Here is a 21,492-nt window from a genome sequence, read left to right on the forward strand (position 1 = left end):
CAGGGTCGAGTTTCGTTAAAGAGAAACAAAATTCATCGTAGTCCCTTTAACAGTTTCCACCGTGTACAAACGTTTTACCAGACAGACAGACAGACAGACTGAGTTTATAAAACATTTGTAAAAAAAAAAAATGTAGAGTCAATGGTTTACCTTTTCTTTCTCCTCTTCTTCCTGCCTTTTGAATGTAGACTCTATTGATTTATAATGGTAGTGTAGCTTTGGAAAGGGTACGGTATCCAGTAGAGGGGATGTAACCGTTCTTGGTTTCATAGGTTAATGAAATTGTTGGCACACAAGCAGAAATAGTTATTGCGGTGTGTTCTTTAGAGTATTATTTTTCTAGTGTGTTTAATTTGTTTGTTTGTTTTTCGCCGTTGTTATTTTATATTTAATCACCAGTTCCTTGGTAATAACGCTGATTAAAGTAGTGTTTCATTTCAAACAGAATGGATAAAGCCTTGGATATCAATCTTCAGCGATTCACAACACACAAATTGTTTGCCGGGCTCTTAGTGGTCTGCTTTTTCTGGATGGTGTATGTTAAAATATATTCTGTCGAAATGTATGATCCAGAGACTTCTAAGTTGCCATCCATCGGAAGGTAAGTACTTCACAACGCAAGATCATCTGTATGTATTGTTTGAGAAAAGTAAAGTGGCTGGTCGTTGTGCTGGCCACAGGACACCCTCGTCAACTGTGGGCATAAGAAAAAGATGACGTTTACATCATCTGCCCTATAGATGGCAATGTCTGAGTACAGTCTGAGTGGGGTACTTAACTTTACATTTGGGTATAAATTGTAACTACGGGTTAAATGTTTTTATACGCTTGTGACAAAATTAGAAGACGCAGTGAGGTGTTGTTTATTTTATCAACTTGGTTCATCGCGTGGTTTAATTACCGGCCGGAGGCGCGGTGGTTAAGTGGTAAAGCGCTTGGTTTTCAAATAAATGTAATATTTCAAAAGAGCGATTTTAGATAATCTGCTTATAATACATTTTTGATTTGTTAATAAAAGGAGGAATCATCTTTACAATATCTTTTCATATTTTAAAAATCTGATTGTGACAGGTAACATACAAATCAAAGCTCACAGAGGCCTTACGACATAAGAGGGCCGTTGGAAAATACAAAAGATTATTTGAAAATTATTTTTGTTTGGGTGGTGGTGGGATTCAACATAGCTTCCTGTGTACACGTACGGCTCACCGCTGCACAAGAGTCTATACATCAAATTTTGGAAAATTATATTCTTTCCGTGCTGCCTTTAACAAAAGCTTTCTGTATACACGGAAGACAAATCAACGTACTAACTACTTTACAATACAATTTGGGAAAAAATTCCTTTTCGTGCTGCTTTTACACACAAAACAAAAGGTGCTGCCCTTGTATGGTTTTGAACCAGTCTAGTTCACGACTACATTCGCTTGTTGTAACAATGTAGTTGGATACAGAGCTAAACATAAAGCACTTAAATCTTATCTTATCTTATATAATACGGACGTTACTTCAAAAAAGAAGATGATTACGTCCTACGCGTCATGCATTTAGTAATGCAAATTAAACAATGACTTAAATTCTGCCAAGTCACTGCTTTTCCTGGCTAGCTCAGGCAACCCATTCCATGCTCTAATAGCACTAGGGAAGAAGGAGTATTTGTACAAATTTCTCCTAGCATATGGGACGAGGAATGTGCCTTTATCTTTGTGTCTTTCAGAGTATTTTATTAAATTTTGTTTCTGTATTTGAAGATTATGGTTCAGTGTTTTATGTATAATTGCTACTTTACTTTTGAGTCTTCTGTCCTGACGGCTTTCTAAATTTAGTGATTTTACTAAGGGTGTTACTCTAGTCAAATGTGAATATTCATTTGTTATGAATCTCACTGCTCTATTTTGTGTATGTTCCAGTTTCTTAATGTTTTCTTGAGTAGAGGGGTCCCAAACGGAGGATGCATATTCTATTATTGGCCTAACCAAGGTTAAATAACATTTAAATAACATTAATTGCATGAACAGATTAACTTATTTATCTCCTTTTTTTCTTTTTTTTAAGTAAAGTCTATATTTTATAATTTAAGAAGATAAGATAGACTTTTAACCATTTAAATAAATTATAAATAAATAAATTATAGCTTTTATATAGCGCTACTTCCATGCTTATATCATGCTCAGAGCGCTTTGGTCCAATCTCAGTTGTGGACCAGTGTGTGTGTGTGTGTGTGTGACACCTTCGACACGGGTCACGGAGGTCACGGTGTGTGTGTGCGTGTGTGATGGTAATCTCGGAGAAGGTTTTCCGTGCTGCCTTTCGGCGCTCAGTAAACACATCTCTGCTCGAGTCGGGTGTCAAACCTCGAGCCCGCTTCCTAGGTGGCCAAGCCAAGCCAACTTCAAGCGCACTTAGCCTCTCGACCACGCTTCCCTACAAAATTACACTTTGAATAGATAGATCCCCACCCCAATCAGTCTTTGACTTGTTACTTTCAGTGCTGTTGGCAGGTAGTGTAAGTGAATAACGTTCAAAACAGAACATCTGTGACAGTGTAGGTAGAAGAAGGCAACAACATCAAAATATATTTATTATATTCAGGGCCTTCCTCCCCTTCCCCTCCTTTTTAACATTAGTTGTGACAGTCAAAACACAAGCACACCACTACCTGGGAAGTAAAATTAAATTACGGCTTTCATAGCGCTACTTTCATGCTGATAGCATGCTTAGAGCGCTTTGGTCCAATCTCAGTTGTGGACCAGTGGGGGGGGGGGAGGCGGTATCTAGGAGATAGGAGAAGGTTTTTCCGTGCTGCCTTTAGGCGCTAAGTTAACACAAGTCTGCCCGAGTCGGGTGTCGAACTTCGAGCCCCTTGTAAAAAAATGTTTTACATGTTTCGGATGTTCCTTCAGAGTTGAAGATAGCTTACTTCCTAGTCCAAACCTCCCGCAGGACGACGGGGGATGGGAGCGGGTAGGGTTTGAACCCTCGACCGTCGATAAATCCGAATGACAGTCCAGCGCGCAAACTGCACGACCAGGCAGCCATCCATCGCGCCCTTTCATAGGTAGTCAAGCCAAGCTCCGTTCAAGCGCACTTAGCCTCTCGTCCACGCTTGGCTGAACATATAAAGTGGATCACATAGACACAAAGAATCTTTTGGGTGTTACGTCTCTACATGTTTATAGTCAATCAACACAATTACACAACACAATTAAACAGCACAATTAAACAACACAATTAAACAACACAATTAAACAACACAATTAATCAACACAATTAAACAACACAATTAAACAACACAATTAAACAACACAATTAATCAACACAATTAAACAACACAATTAAACAACACAATTAATCAACACAATTAAAGAACACAATTAAACAACACAATTAAACAACACAATTAAACAACACAATTACACAACACAATTACACAACACAATTACACAACACCATTACACAACACAATTACACAACACAATTAAACAACACAGTTACACAACACAATTAAACAACACAATTAAACAACACAATTAATCAACACAATTAAACAACACAATTAAACAACACAATTAAACAACACAATTACACAACACAATTAAACAACACAATTACACAACACAATTAAACAACACAATTAAACAACACAATTAAACAACACAATTAAACAACACAATTACACAACACAATTAAACAACACAATTACACAACACAATTAAACAACACAATTAAACAACACAATTACACAACACAATTACACAACACAATTAAACAACACAATTAAACAACACAATTAAACATTCTTTAATCTTGTTCCTTTTTTTTTTCTTTTATTTCCACAACACAATGATTAGAAAAACAAATAGAAAGCAGTACAAGACATTTATCTATTTATTTAGCTATACAAAAAAGCATGAAAACCATTTTTTTTGTAAATAGCAGTTGAATATTTGCTTACATTGAATAAACAAAGCTTAAGTCTTAAGAAACTCTGTCTAAAACTAACAAATAACTTGTATACAGCCAGAGTTCTTTATTCCATGAATAGTGTTGACTTAAAACATACATAGAATAAAAATGTTTAAGTCTTTATCAATACTAGTACCAAAAACAAAATAATGAATAAATAGCTATTGTGGTAATATTTTTTTATAATGGTATAAGTGTATTACATATACTAATTACCACATGTACTAATAAAGAAAAAAAAATCACCTAGCTGTATTATAAGTAATTTTTTTTAAACTGATGTGATGTAATCAAACAAGTTTCTCGAATACTTTTGAATAATGAGCACTTGATACATAATAAGTTCAAGGAAATTTACACGGCACTATAGTGCACACTAAAAGAGAACTTGGGTGTCAGAATAAACTGGGGAAAGGAAAGAGGTATAACAGGGATTCCTTTATAAATCTTCATACTAAGCACATTGCGCCCAAGGCTAGGGAAATAACCTATAGGCTCATTTTTGGCATAATACCTGTTAAGTGAAAGAAGGTCATTTACTTTAGAAATCTGTTGTAAATGTAAAATATGTAACTGGTCAGTGGAAGTGGAAGAGAAACATTTGTTTCTGGATTGTCCGTTGTTTTCTAAGGTGAAAAATACTGTTAAAAGTCTGTTAGATGCTAATTGTGACTCAAATGTGGATGTAAATCTGGCGAATTTTTTTTTAACAAGGTTCCCAAATTACGTAACAAGGGTCTTGGGAATTTTAACCTCATTATTTTGGCTGAGTATAGGAAACTTGTTTGAAATACTAGACTAAAAATCGTTATAAATTATAAACAAAATTCTTTCCTGATGGTCTTGAGATTATGTTTAGACAAACTGTAGACTTTCAACTAGAAAACTTAGGGGGAATGTAAAGGATGATATGTGTGGGGCTTTATATTGGTGAATGTTTCTATAAACGCTTGTGGGGATATTTTTATATACATGTAGGTATTATGTACGATTTAGGTAGTTAGTGGGATATATATGTATGCAGTGGCGTCACTAGGGTGGGTGTCACCCGGTGCGTTCAGCTCAGGGTGTCACCCCCCCCCCACCTTTAAAAATCTTTTTTTTTTTGTTTGTTGCGCTGTAATACATATAGTTTATAATTACCTACGTTATTCGATTGTTCAACAAAAATAAAATGAGTGTTTATTAAATTTTAAAATTCAGTTGTTTATTACAATGTATCTAAAGTTCACTGGGTTTGTGTAGTCATGCGTAACTGAACGCATCCTTAATCTTTGGAATCGAAGACAAAGCCATTGATCTATTACAATTTTTACAACAATGCAACCATAAGTAAATGGCACCTTTTTTTTCTGCATTTCAAACTTGAAAACTGAATAAGCTTAACAAAGTTTTATGTCTTTGGCGATCTCATTTTTAATAGAAGTCACCTTTCATAAAAGTGTCGTTTGTTCCTTTGTCTTAAACAGTTCTTAATTTTAATTCTAAATCCTTTTTAACATGACGCCATTGATAAGCCGATGGTAAGAAACAGTTGAAGGCTTTTGTAACAACATGCAGATGGTACGATGTGTTGTTATGCCGGGGATTTTACTTGAATTCAATAGTTAACAAAAAATGACGATCTAGAATCACAATTGACGATTCTTTGATAAAACAAAACTCTGGAACTTTATTTAAATATAACGTAAGTACAGCTTATGTACAAATTATAAATCAATGAGCATGAAACATATTACAAAGGCTTTTCAAACAGAGCTCTTAGAAACGTGACTGTCTACAAGGACATTATTTTATCGACTGGCGTTACTTTCTTACCCCCGCCAATTCTCTGGCGCTAACTCTTTTAAAAAAAATGTCTTTGTTTAATTTCAAATCAACCAATAGATTTCAAACATTACTAATCACGTCCCTTGGGTAAATCCTGACGTGCTGTCTAGTGTCTAAATTTTAGGGGTAAATCCCGAGGCTCATGTCGAGGGCTTATATTTCTTTCAAATGTGAAATGTACACACAATTCTATAATGTAATCTGTGACAGCTTTGTTAATAGATTTAGAGATATTTTTGAAGGTCTTAGTGGCATATGAATCATGCAATGTCAACTTTTATTTTCTTCAAGAATAACTTTTGTTGCCTTTAGACCCTTTTCAATTGTGGTATTACTGTTGAATTCCGCCTTTTAAAAAATCCTCATATACGCCAATATTTTGAAACTAACATCTACAATACTTCGTTGGTTATTGAACTATAAAATTTTTCGGTTGGATTGCTCCAAATTTATTAATGTTAAAAAACAATCAATGCACATAAAGAATGAACCTCTTTCTCTCTTCTTAAATAGTGAGTCCGACATCTTGTGATCTCACGCCTGACATTTTCTTCTTGTTCTAAGTTTTGTTTCTTCTAAATCACAATGCTTTCTTTTTTTTTGTATTTTTAAAAGAGCCTTTTTTTTAATAATACTTTGCGCTAACGAGTTAGACATTTGTTAAAGAAAAGGTTGAATTAGTTAACACTTTGACAATAGTCTAAAGATTGGCCTCAACTCTTGTGTATATTTGGCCTTCTAGTTCATCTCCTTCCCCCCCCCCCAAACAAAAAATAATTAATAAGTAAATAGATAAGATAAAATAAAAAATCTTAAGTTGCGTCTCTAGTGACAATAATTTCAGAACGAAAAAATTTATTCAACCCTAACGAAAAATGGCCGTCAAAAAGCTAATTTCTGATAAAGTATGTTGACCACATACATTGAGTTTTATACACATCTCTTAAATAGCTAATAGCTCTTCTGTTGGTTCTTTATAAATCTCCTGCACTCCTCCATGGTTCCAGACACTAAAGCTGAATTTTTATATCCTTGATCTCCACTTATAAATTTAAGTTCTACCTTTTCTAGACATTTTAACTCTTTCTCTCCTAACTGACGATACCTGCGTTGATTCCACCAGAATGTGGTAAATAATTACGGAAAAAAAGAGTTAAGATATGAAGTTGATCTCGTCAGCTTTTTTTTTTTGTCTCCTTTAAAATCATGTAACGTCTGATCAGCGTGTGCTATGTCAGGTGTGTTATCAGACAAAATACAAACGCGCTATTATCATACACGTCGTTTTCTAAAACATTTATAAACTTTTTAACATTACAAATGTACTTTCAGCTATGGGCTTTTTCTACATTACATTTCCATCATCTCATGGGAACTCTTTATTCAATAAAGATGCGTTGTTAATATGGTCAAAAATGTTTTATAGACACAGCCTGTGCAATATATCTTTCCATGTTTTTTTCTTCTTTACATCAATCATAGCAACGGCTTCATTGTTCATCCAATTTGTAGCCCTTATTTTCAAATTTTCCAATCCACATGAATTCTTCATTTTTCCTTTAATATTCCAATATCGGACTTTATTTCAATACAATTAGTCGACAATAAAAAAATACAGTTTTTTTTTGGCTATTAAGTGACTAAATCGTCCTATTAGAAAGCATAAGAATCATTCTTGGCACTAGCCAAGAAGAAAATTCCTTTAAAATATTCAAGTATACCATTCTACTGACACATTGTAACATTTCCTTTATCTTGGCTAGAGCTTCTTTTAAAGAAAAATGAAAATACATAAATATCATCAGAAAGCTCAATGGCCACTTATTTACTTTCAGATTCTACAAAATTTACATTAATTAATTGTAAGATTTCAATAATATTTTATACCTGAAGAATGTCGTCTTTCTATCTTATCTTATCTTCTTATCTTATCTTATATGATACAGAAGTTACTTCAAAAAAGAAGATGATTACGTCCTACGCGTCATGCATTTAGTCATGCATATTAACCAATGACTTAAATTCTGCCAAGTCACTGGTTTTCCTGGCTAGCTCAGGCAACCCATTCCATGCTCTAATAGCACTAGGGAAGAAGGAGTGTTTGTACAAAATTGTCCTAGCATATGGGACGAGGAATGTGCCTTTATCTTTGTATTTGAAGATTATGGTTCAGTGTTTTATGTATGATTGCTACTTTACTTTTGAGCCTTCTGTCCTGAAGGCTTTCTAAATTTAGTGATTTTACTAAAGGTGTTACTCTAGTCAAATGTGAATATTCGTTTGTTATGAATCGCACTGCTCTATTTTGTGTCTGTTCCAGTTTGTTAATGTTTTCTTGAGTTGAGGGGTCCCAAACGGAGGATGCATATTCTATTATTGGCCTAACCAAGGTTAAATAACATTTTAGTTTTATGTTCTTATTTGATTTATAGAAATTTCTTTTAATAAATCCTAATGCTTTGTTTGATTTTTTTGTAGTTTCATCAATATGTGGATTCCATGACAGTTTTTCATTTATTATAACACCTAGGTATTTTGCGTTTTTTGTCTGTGTTATTGGTTTGACATGAATAAGATAAGTGGAATTAATTTGTTTTAGTTTTTTTGTTACTCTTACTCTTAAACAGTGACTATTGGTTGGCAGTTTGATATTACGGTGATACAAATTCAATAGAATCGATAAAAACATTTGCTTAAAATCAAATTAGAGTCCCTATACATACATGCAGATGGTATACATCTGAAAATAAGGTTTCACATTTTACTTGATATATTAAGTATGTTATAGCATTTTGAAATAATTTCATTCAAAGATTAAAATATGTTTGGTTGAGATGAAAAAAATAATGTATATAGATCTATTTATTAATTGTGAATAACATGTTCCAATATTTAGCCACTGTCATTTTTTTTAAATTGTCATTTATTCATAAAGTGAATTTTTGTACTTGGGTGTCTGTCGCAGTTATGTATGTAGTTGTACAGTATAATTATTTCACTATCTAATTAATGGCGCCGATTTCATCACATATTGATGACGTCACTTTCTTTAGTATTTATTTTGTACAGTAGGTGATCTCCCCTTGTTGTTCGTCATATTTTGTTTTATGACGTAGTAGACTTTCGTCGTTGATTGTTTGGTTCTTTCTCTCCATCTTGGGCTGTTGAGCCAAGCTGTAGATCTTTGGAGCTCCTGAATTAGACATGTGTCTTCGTTATTGGATAGCCTTATATTTGACCCTGTTATATATTCTTGGATTATCTTGAACCCTGCTTAGGTGTCTCAGTCTCGGTCTCAGTATTTAGATCTCAACTTTAGGCTACAGGACTGAGGTTTTCATCTCTGGTTGTCTGTCTGAAGTTTGATTTTACGAGTCTGAGGTTTCAGATTCCAGACTACGGGTTGCTGTGTCATGACCTGGTGATACAGTTTGAAGTTGTGAGCTTTGGTGCTACTTTGAACTCTAATATTAGGTGTCGGTGAGCAGTATATTTGACTAGAAGATAATTTGGAATTGTCCTGACATTTGAACATACAGTTTGATGAGCTGTTTCATGGAGTTATCGTCTTGAAAGATTGTGTGGTCAATATTACTGAACCTTATAAGTTGAGGTGATTATATATATTGTTTGTATTATAAATTCCATTAAGTATTTAAACTAAAATACATTATACTACACCATATTATATATCTACTGATATTCATATCATTATCATTATTTATATATAAGTTCATTGTATAAATATGTTTGTAAAATGTTTTACATGTTTCGGATGTTCCTTCAGAGTTGAATATAATTACTTCCAAGTCCAAACCTCGCGCAGGACGATGGGGGATGGGAGCGGGCAGGGTTTGAACCCTCGACCATCCATAAATCTAAACGACAGTCCAGCGCGCAAACCGCACGACCAGGCAGCCATCCAATATCATTGTATTAAATTCATAATTTTTATTTAAATCATCATACACCTCGTTTATTAGTTTATGCACAACTGGGTGTGTATGGTGTGTCTGTCGGGCTGAACTTGGGCCTAAAATATATTACAAGTTATAAATTAATTATAACACACGCACACATTGTAATTCAAAATTACTGTAATATCTAGACACATTAATACTTAATAATAATTCATTAATTTCATTCAACAAAGACCTGACAGTGTCACCTCCCTAACGGGTGTCACCCGGTGCGGACCGCATGCCCCGCACTCCCCTAGTGACGCCACTGTATGTATGTAGTTTTTAGTATTAGCCTACAGTAGTGGTTTTCTAATTGCAAATGTATTTAACTTAATGGAATTATTTACATACAATAAATGACGGGCTTGTATTGGGATGTATTTTTATGTGTTCTTGGGTAGTAATGTGTTGGACTGCTCCCTCAGAAGTCTTCGATACCTTGCTTTGTAGCCCTTTGGTGCATTTACAAGAGAATTGTGAGGATATATCTAAGATGATTGTGTGGATATATCTAAGATGATTGTGTGGATATATCAAGTTTTGGTATATGGGTGTGGCCATTTATGTATTAGGGTGTAAATATTGGTGTTGAATTGCAAAATAGCAGCCAGAATTCTAGCTATGTTTGCAAGCATTGATCTCTGTGAGCAGTTCCTTTCCATATTGAAAGCTACACAAACACCTCACCGTTCAAGATTATCTGATCAAAATTTGTCATTAGTGATGAAAGTGTCAGTGGCAAACAATCTTCAACATGACATTAATAAACTTGTATCACAGAAAAGATGTCAAGCATCAGAAAAAAGAAATGTATACGTAATCATAGTAACTTAATTACCAAATAGTACTACAAATTTAGCTAACTAAGCGACAGGTATGCCATTAATTATTGTATTCTATTGTATTGTTTTTAATTTACTTAAAACAAGTAGTCTTTTTTGCAACTGATTTTTTAGCTGCGGCCTCTCAGATCATAGTAAGTTTTTATGTGACCCATACCCCGGGCATGCTACCCTGCCTCATAGTGGCGCCCGAAGGAAACGATCCTAAAAGGAAAAGATTAGGCTAAAGGGTAGCATAATAAGACTCCCGTGGGGGGTGCCTAAGGGGGTGCGAGAGCATCCTCATTGCACAGCGCGGAGTTGTAAAAAAGCTCCCACAACCTTGTCACAATCCAGGCGCTGTTTCTCAAGGGGGCCGTTACATAAATGGCGTGTCCCGCACAGTTAGCCTGGTATAAAAAAAAATGGCGGGGGTCTTAGTGTACGCGGTCTCTTGCCGCGAGTTTGACCCACCTGTAAGACAGAACAGTGTACACCCACACGTCAGACAGAACAGTGTACACTGTTCTCATTCAGGCCGGTGAGATGGAGCTCTTGTTCACTTTTGCTGGCCTAGAGTTCCAAGAGCCGAAGGCTCAACTCTACCTGACAGTTTAAGAAGAAGAAATGTGACCCATACACCTTAATGAGTTTGACAAGCCTGCTCTACATCATTCTGAAGATGTCCTTCACTGAGAGGCATCTACATCCCTGCGATATCATTAAGGCTAAACCGATTTATGCATCTAGTCGTTGCAGCTTTTATTTATAGGTAACCTTCACTTGGAGACCGAGCAACCTAACGCTGATACCAGATTTGTTGGCACCAGATCTGTTGATACCAGCTCTACTTACTCTTCACAAGTGTTCAATCAACAATGCTAGTCATAGACCCGTCACTGGCTTGACTGATAGTAGCCTCAGCATAGCCCTCCAGCTACGAACAAAGCTAAGCAACAAGCCTAATGATACTCAGACCACTTGGCTCCTAGCATCTAATGATGATATATCAACACATGTAAATACGCTAGATTCCATCCTAGCTACTGTACAGCATTACTTCCTTGTAATTATTCTCTTTATATTATAACCATGTACATAATTTTACATTTAATCATAGTATCTGTTGCCTGAATTTTAAACGCTGTGCCTGTATGTATAGAATTGTGTGCAAGTGTGGGTTCTCAATCTATAAAACTACCTAGACATCCAAAAAGGCCAAATTTTAATTCACCTTGTCACATCACCGTCCTTAAAAACTTCTCTGTGTGTGCGTGTGTCCCAGAACTGTTGGACTTTACTAGCAAATAGAGACATTGACCTTTAAAACTTCGGAGATCTTGCATCTTTAACAGAGATACATTTAGGTAGTTTTTGTTTATTTTTAGGGCTCTCTGGTTGTTGGAGGGACATTAAATATATAACTACGGTCTTCGTCATTATCTAAGAAACATTTATGACAAGTTTTATCAAGATTAATCAAACGATTTTGATTTTGATTTTGGATATACATACATAGATACAAAGATACATATATATATATATATATATATATATATATATATATATATATATATATATATATATATATATATACATAAATACATATATACATACTCCTACTTTCAATTATATGTATTAGATTTTCTTATTAACTTATTCATTTATTTATCTTTTTTCACAATTTATTTATTTATTTTTAATTTTTATTTAGTCATTTTGTAATTTATTTATACTACATATTTTACTACTTCAAACATATAGAGCCAAAAACGCAACACATGTTTCCCCGTTTGAGAAATGGATTGTTGTGACGTCAATTCACCCACCAACAGATGACGTCAAATACTTGGCTCAGTTGCCAGGATGGAGAGTGGTCGTTGTGGGGGATGTTAAAAGTCCTGCCAACTGGAGGTACGTTTTTTTTTTAATTTCTAGAAACTGGAATTAAGAAATATTAAAACGTACTGACTAATATTAGAAGTTTTGGTATACTATTGTGGAAAGAGGAGCCTACAATGCCCTTTTAAGTGGAAGTACTGTCTGGGTGGGGCATATATGTATATCTTTAGCTGGGCCATTATCTTATTTTATCTTATAAAATACAGACGTTACTACAAAAAAGATGATTACTTCCTACGCGCCATGTATCTATTCATGCATATTAACCAACGACTTAAATTTCTGCTAAGTCATTGGTTTTCCTTGCTAACTCAGGCAACCCATTCCATGCTCTAATAGCACTAAGGAAGAAGGAGCATTTGTACAAATTTGTCCTAGATGAACGAAGAATGTGCCTTTATTTTTGTTTCTTTTTTTTTGTTAGTGTCTTAGCATGATTGTGTAAAGACAGATACTGTAAATTGTGATTTGTACTGCGCATGTCAATCGTCACTTTAAAAATACTGAGCTCAGGCTGGACGCGGAGCAGTGTTTTTCCAAAAAATACCATTGTCTACAAAGCATTGATCTTCAGCACAGTCACTTCGCGAAACGCCAAGGAGATCTCTAGCCAATATCCGATGTGCTGATGCAATACTGTTCGGTAAGTGGTGCTGATGCAAGACTGTTCGGTAAGTGGTGCTGATGCAAGACTGTTCGGTAAGTGGTGCTGTAGCAAGACTGTTCGGTAAGTGGTGCTGATGCAAGACTGTTCGGTAAGTGGTGCTGTAGCAAGACTGTTCGGTAAGTGGTGCTGATGCAAGACTGTTCGGTAAGTGGTGCTGTAGCAAGACTGTTCGGTAAGTGGTGCTGATGCAAGACTGTTCGGTAAGTGGTGCTGATGCAAGACTGTTCGGTAAGTGGTGCTGATGCAAGACTGTTCGGTAAGTGGTGCTGTAGCAAGACTGTTCGGTAAGTGGTGCTGATGCAAGACTGTTCGGTAAGTGGTGCTGATGCAAGACTGTTCGGTAAGTGGTGCTGATGCAAGACTGTTCGGTAAGGTGTGCAGCGGTAGATTCCTTTGTAATATTCGTTGGCGTTGCTATTTTTCAGTTTATGTGTTCTTTTCAATAACATAATGCCCTGCCTATCTCACATAAGTGACTTCTTTGTATAAATCTGACTGCGGTTTCCATCTGTGATTATTCACGGCTCATGCTAGTCAGAATGTTTCGGCGCAGGCCTATTTGGGAAGACGTTTTGGTGAAGATCTTTTTTGAGTAAGACGTTCTTTTAAATATGTTTTGGGAAAGACGTTTTTGTGAAGACGTTTTTGCTCCGCTGTTTTGGCTTCGGACATTTTCGCCAAAAATGTTTTAGACACGTTAAGCTTATTCATTTATTATGATTTATTTTATTCTATGATTTGTATTTTTATTGAAATTAATTTTTTTTTCTTTGAAGGTCAATAGTTATTATAATTTCTTTCGATTTCGGGTTTCAGTTCATTTTATGATCATTGTTATGTTACTTAACATCACAACGTTCTGTGGGTTCTAGCATTGTCTAATTGCTTCAATGAAACAATGAAAGGAAATCAAATGGATTTAACGTTTTCACAAAAGATGTGGTTTATTTGATTTTGGTATGTCCAAATAAATGAAAAGCAAATAAAACTAAACTAATAAACCAAGTAATTAATTGTCTAAGTCAGTGATGCCCAAACTACGGCCCGAGGGCCAGATCCGGCCCGCCGAAATATCGGAACAAAGTGTAGGATTGGAACTTTGATGGATTTCATTCAAATCTAGTGTTTGTTTTTTTTTTGGTTTTTTGTTGTTTTTTTTTTGGCAACAAAAGTTGACAGATTTTTTTGGGTTCTTAGACAATTTCACTGCTTTCTTGAGCTGGCCGTATCCTTGACATCTTGTGTGTGCAGCAAATGGCATCATTATTGCATCCTTTTGGAACCAATGCGAATGGTACCATACCATTTAATATTTGTGCGTCAAAGAAACGAAAAGTAGACTCTGAATGTAGAAACTTCCAGAACTAGAGAGATATTTACTTTTTTTTTTTTTCGAACATGATAATAAGCCAACATGTTTGATTTGTACTGAAAACATGTCGATGGCTAGGAGGAAAGGAATGGAGATAAGATGCACCCCTATCTCGATGCTAGCAGTGATGAAAGAAATCTGTCCTGAAAAGAAGAATGCAGTTGAAACCGTCAGACTTTCTCGCATGACAATTGCAAAGCGAGTGGAAGATATGGTACGAATCTCCATTCAAAACTAAATGAAACAGATTTTGAAATGTTTTCGATTGACGTTGAGGAGTGCCCAGACAGTTCTGCAAATGAAACTGATTGACTTACAAAGCTAGACATCCCTGCTTGAGAATTTCGAGCGATGCAGATCATTGTTTTCTATGCCATGTTGCCTGCAGTAACGTTTGAGATCTCCGAAAACCAGCGTTTTAAGAGCACTTCATTGAGCAGGGCTACACACATATGATCAGAAATAAAACAGGTAAACCCTTATTTGGTAATGGCTTTACGGGTGTAAGAAGAGCCACGGGTTGGTAATAAACTATTTTAAATGGTTTATTCTCTTTTTCATTGTTTTCTTCTTTTCATTGTTGTGGCCCGCGACACGAGTGTTAGAAATTAAATGGCCCGCAGACCAAACAAGGTTGGGCATCACTGGTCTAAATGGTTACTTTTTTTTTTCTAATGATTCATGTCTTGTCTGTGTCAATGAATAATTGTGCGAAGTTTCAGCTCGATACGAGAAAGGGTTTGGTAGAAATAACGTGTACACGCTTTTAACCAGACAGACAAATGGACATACAGACAGACTTGTATTTATCATCAAGGTACTTTTTTTCCACCTGCTCACGATAATTTCGTAACGACTTAAGCTGATCACGCCTAGCTATTTCCCGAACTGGCTGGCTGAATCGTACAAATGACCGGTCATTTTGCACTTTAGTCGGTAATTATGAATCGAAATTGGCCAGTTCCTGAAATATAGATATCTTTATATCATTACTAATGTTTGTTTTTTTTTTTTTGTTTTTGTTTTTCTAGTTATCAAAATTGTGATTTTCTGAGCATCGGGAGACAAGAGTTACTAAACTTTAAAATCACGGATTCTCTCCCTTACAAAAGTTATGCCCGAAAGAATCTCGGCTACCTGTACGCTATACTGAATGGCGCAAAGTTTATCTACGAAACTGACGATGATAACAGGTGAGGTTTATTTAAATGTAAAACCGTCACACTCAACATAATATTGAAATTATTTTAAATTCCAGATTGTTCTGTTATATATTTTCAGTTTATTATATCAAATTTGTTTATATGTACTAAAATAGGTATTGTTATAAACGTAAGGAAGGCAACTCAAAGAAGCAAGGCTTGAGAACGAATATGTATTTATTATCAAGAATGATGTGTAGATGACTACTTCAAACACAAACAGCGACTGTCTTCCTTGGTTTCGCATCCATCTAACACAGTCTCGTTCTTCTACTGAGCTGCCAACTGCCAGGTTCTTCCACTGAAATGCACGCAATCTAGTTCTTCCACTGAAATGCACGCAATCTAGTTCTTCCACTGAAATACAAGCAATCTAGTTCTTCCACTAAAATGCAAGCAATCTAGTTCTTCCACTGAAATGCAAGCAATCTAGTTCTTCCACTGAAATGCACGCAATCTAGTTCTTCCACTGAAATGCAAGCAATCTAGTTCTTCCACTGAAATGCACACAATCTAGTTCTTTTACTGAAATGCACACAATCTAGTTCATTTACTGAAATGCACGCAATCTAGTTCTTCCACTGAAATGCACACAATCTAGTTCTTTTACTGAAATGCACACAATCTAGTTCTTCCACTGAAATGCACACAATCTAGTTCTTCCACTGAAATGCACACAATCTAGTTCTTCCACTGAAATGCACACAATCTAGTTCTTCCACTAAAATGCACACAATCTAGTTCTTCCACTAAAATGCACACAATCTAGTTCTTCTACTGAAATGCACACAATCTAGTTCTTCTACTGAAATGCACACAATCTAGTTCTTCTACTGAAATGCACACAATCTAGTTCTTCCACTGAAATGCACACAATCAAGTTCTTCCACTGAAATGCACACAATCTAGTTCTTCTACTGAAATGCACACAATCTAGTTCTTCCACTAAAATGCACACAATCTAGTTCTTCCACTGAAATGCACACAATCTAGTTCTTCCACTGAAATGCACGCAATCTAGTTCTTCCACTGAAATGCACACAATCTAGTTCTTCTACTGAAATGCACACAATCTAGTTCTTCCAATGAAATGCACACAATCTATTTCTTCCACTGAAATGCACACAATCTAGTTCTTCTACTGAAATGCACACAATCTAGTTCTTTTACTGAAATGCACACAATCTAGTTCTTCCACTGAAATGCACACAATCTAGTTCTTCTACTGAAATGCACACAATCTAGTTCTTCCACTGAAATGCACACAATCTAGTTCTTCCACTGAAATGCACACAATCTAGTTCTTCCACTGAAATGCACACAATCTAGTTCTTCCACTAAAATGCACACAATCTAGTTCTTCCACTAAAATGCACACAATCTAGTTCTTCTACTGAAATGCACACAATCTAGTTCTTCTACTGAAATGCACACAATCTAGTTCTTCCACTGAAATGCACGCAATCTAGTTCTTCCACTGAAATGCACACAATCTAATACTTTCACTAAAATGCACACAATCTAGTTCTTCCACTGAAATGCACACAATCAAGTTCTTCCACTGAAATGCACACAATCTAGTTCTTCTACTGAAATGCACACAATCTAGTTCTTCCACTAAAATGCACACAATCTAGTTCTTCCACTGAAATGCACACAATATAGTTCTTCCACTGAAATGCACGCAATCTAGTTCTTCCACTGAAATGCACACAATCTAGTTCTTCTACTGAAATGCACACAATCTAGTTCTTCCAATGAAATGCACACAATCTATTTCTTCCACTGAAATGCACACAATCTAGTTCTTCTACTGAAATGCACACAATCTAGTTCTTTTACTGAAATGCACACAATCTAGTTCTTCCACTGAAATGCACACAATCTAGTTCTTCTACTGAAATGCACACAATCTAGTTCTTCCACTGAAATGCACACAATCTAGTTCTTCCACTGAAATGCACACAATCTAGTTCTTCCACTGAAATGCACACAATCTAGTTCTTCCACTAAAATGCACACAATCTAGTTCTTCCACTAAAATGCACACAATCTAGTTCTTCTACTGAAATGCACACAATCTAGTTCTTCTACTGAAATGCACACAATCTAGTTCTTCCACTGAAATGCACGCAATCTAGTTCTTCCACTGAAATGCACACAATCTAATACTTTCACTAAAATGCACACAATCTAGTTCTTCCACTAAAATGCACACAATCTAGTTCTTCCACTGAAATGCACACAATCTAGTTCTTCCACTGAAATGCATACAATCTAGTTCTTTCACTAAAATGCACACAATCTAGTTCTTCCACTAAAATGCACACAATCTAGTTCTTCCACTAAAATGCACACAATCTAGTTCTTCTACTGAAATGCACACAATCTAGTTCTTCTACTGAAATGCACACAATCTAGTTCTTCTACTGAAATGCACACAATATAGTTCTTCCACTGAAATGCACACAATCTAGTTCTTTCACTAAAATGCACACAATCTAGTTCTTCCACTAAAATGCACACAATCTAGTTCTTCCACTGAAATGCACACAATCTAGTTCTTCCACTGAAATGCACACAATCTAGTTCTTCCACTAAAATGCACACAATCTAGTTCTTCCACTAAAATGCACACAATCTAGTTTTTCTACTGAAATGCACACAATCTAGTTCTTCTACTGAAATGCACACAATCTAATTCTTCCATTGAAATGCACACAATCTAGTTCTTCCACTGAAATGCACACAACCTAGTTCTTCCACTGAAATGCACACAATCTAGTTCTTCTACTGAAATGCACACAATCTAGTTCTTCCACTGAAATGCACACAATCTAGTTCTTCCACTGAAATGCACACAATCTAGTTCTTCTACTGAGTTGCACACAATCTAGTTCTTCTACTGAAATGCACACAATCTAGTTCTTCTACTGAGTTCCACACAATCTAGTTCTTCTACTGAAATGCACGCAATCTAGTTCTTCCACTGAATGCACACAATCTAGTTCTTCCACTGAAATGCACACAATCTAGTTCTTCCACTGAGTTGCACGCAATCTAGTTCTTCCACTGAAATGCACACAATCTAGTTCTTCCACTAAAATGCACGCAATCTAGTTCTTCCACTGAGTTGCACACAATCTAGTTCTTCCACTGAGTTGCACACAATCTAGTTCTTCCACTGAAATGCACACAATCTAGTTCTTCCACTAAAATGCACACAATCTAGTTCTTCCACTGAAATGCACACAATCTAGTTCTTCCACTGAAATGCACACAATCTAGTTCTTCTACTGAAATGCACACAATCTAGTTATTCTACTGAAATGCACACAATCTAGTTCTTCTACTGAAATGCACACAATCTAGTTCTTCCACTGAAATGCACGCAATCTAGTTATTTTACTGAAATGCACACAATCTAGTTCTTCTACTGAAATGCACACAATCTAGTTATTCTACTGAAATGCACACAATCTAGTTCTTCTACTGAAATGAACACAATCTAGTTCTTCCACTGAAATGCACGCAATCTAGTTATTTTACTGAAATGCACACAATCTAGTTCTTCTACTGAAACGCACACAATCTAGTTCTTCTACTGAAATGCACACAATCTAGTTCTTCCACTGAAATGTACGCAATCTAGTTTTTTTACTGAAATGCACACAATCTAGTTCTTCTACTGAAATGCACACAATCTAGTTCTTCCACTGAAATGCACGCAATCTAGTTCTTCCACTGAAATGCACACAATCTAGTTCTTCTACTGAAATGCACACAATCTAGTTCTTCCACTGAAATGCACACAATCTATTTCTTCCACTGAAATGCACACAATCTAGTTCTTCTACTGAAATGCACACAATCTAGTTCTTTTACTGAAATGCACACAATCTAGTTCTTCCACTGAAATGCACACAATCTAGTTCTTCCACTGAAATGCACACAATCTAGTTCTTCCACTAAAATGCACACAATCTAGTTCTTCCACTAAAATGCACACAATCTAGTTCTTCTACTGAAATGCACACAATCTAGTTCTTCTACTGAAATGCACGCAATCTAGTTCTTCCACTGAAATGCACACAATCTAGTTCTTCTACTGAAATGCACACAATCTAGTTCTTCCACTGAAATGCACGCAATCTAGTTCTTCCACTGAAATGCACACAATCTAGTTCTTCTACTGAAATGCACACAATCTAGTTCTTCCACTAAAATGCACACAATCTAGTTTTTCCACTAAAATGCACACAATCTAGTTCTTCCACTGAAATGCATACAATCTAGTTCTTCCACTGAAATTCACGCAATCTAGTTCTTCTACTGAAATGCACACAACTTAGTTCTTCCACTAAAATGCACACAATCTAGTTCTTTCACTAAAATGCACACAATCTAGTTCTTCCACTAAAATGCACACAATCTAGTTCTTCCACTAAAATACACACAATCTAGTTCTTCTACTGAAATGCACACAATCTAGTTCTTCTACTGAAATGCACATAATCTAGTTCTTTTACTGAAATGCACACAATCTAGTTCTTCTACTGAAATGCACACAATCTAGTTCTTCCACTGAAATGCACACAATCTAGTTCTTCCACTAAAATGCACACAATCTAGTTCTTCCACTAAAATGCACACAATCTAGTTCTTCCACTAAAATGCACACAATCTAGTTCTTCTACTGAAATGCACACAATCTAGTTCTTCCACTGAAATGCGCACAATCTAGTTCTTCCACTGAAATGCACACAATCTAGTTCTTCCACTGAAATGCACACAATCTAGTTCTTCCACTGAAATGCACACAATCTAGTTCTTCTACTGAAATGCACGCAATCTAGTTCTTCCACTGAGTTGCACACAATCTAGTTCTTCCACTGAGTTGCACACAATCTAGATCTTCTACTGAAATGCACGCAATCTAGTTCTTCCACTGAGTTGCACACAATCTAGTTCTTCCACTGAAATGCACACAATCTAGTTCTTTCACTGAGTTGCACGCAATCTAGTTCTTCCACTGAAATGCACACAATCTAGTTCTTCCACTGAAATGCACGCAATCTAGTTCTTCCACTGAGTTGCACACAATCTAGTTCTTCCACTGAGTTGCACACAATCTAGTTCTTCCACTGAAATGCACACAATCAATTCTTCCACTGAAATGCACGCAATCTAGTTCTTCTACTAAAATGCACACAATCTAGTTCTTCCACTGAAATGCACACAATCTAGTTCTTCTACTGAAATGCACACAATCTAGTTCTTCCACTGAAATGCACACAATCTAGTTCTTCCACTGAAATGCACACAATCTAGTTCTTCTACTGAGTTGCACACAATCTAGTTCTTCTACTGAAATGCACACAATCTAGTTCTTCTACTGAGTTGCACACAATCTAGATCTTCTACTGAAATGCACGCAATCTAGTTCTTCCACTGAGTTGCACACAATCTAGTTCTTCCACTGAAATGCACACAATCTAGTTCTTCTACTGAGTTGCACGCAATCTAGTTCTTCCACTGAAATGCACACAATCTAGTTCTTCCACTGAAATGCACGCAATCTAGTTCTTCCACTGAGTTGCACACAATCTAGTTCTTCCACTGAGTTGCACACAATCTAGTTCTTCCACTGAAATGCACACAATCAAGTTCTTCCACTGAAATGCACGCAATCTAGTTCTTCCACTGAAATGCACACAATCTAATACTTTCACTAAAATGCACACAATCTAGTTCTTCCACTAAAATGCAC

General features: G+C 35.9%; 1 protein-coding gene across 4 annotated transcripts in view; it reads left to right on the plus strand.

The window, feature by feature from the left end:
- The first annotated feature begins 277 nt into the window (after nt 1-277).
- The window catches only part of LOC106078819 (uncharacterized), a 69,934-nt gene continuing 48,719 nt past the window's right edge, over nt 278-21,492 (plus strand). For 2 of the 4 annotated variants that reach the window (XM_056042528.1, XM_056042532.1), the window contains exons 1-3: nt 278-601; nt 12,344-12,493; nt 15,552-15,713. In XM_056042528.1, the coding sequence (XP_055898503.1) occupies nt 447-601; nt 12,344-12,493; nt 15,552-15,713 (467 nt within the window). In that variant the 5' untranslated portion in view covers nt 278-446. The remainder of the gene's footprint in view (nt 602-12,343; nt 12,494-15,551; nt 15,714-21,492) is intronic. The other 2 variants (XM_056042529.1, XM_056042530.1) reach the window with 2 other exon arrangements.

The sequence above is a fragment of the Biomphalaria glabrata genome, chromosome 9 (genome assembly GCF_947242115.1).
Source record: "Biomphalaria glabrata chromosome 9, xgBioGlab47.1, whole genome shotgun sequence".
Classification (NCBI taxonomy): domain Eukaryota; kingdom Metazoa; phylum Mollusca; class Gastropoda; family Planorbidae; genus Biomphalaria; species Biomphalaria glabrata.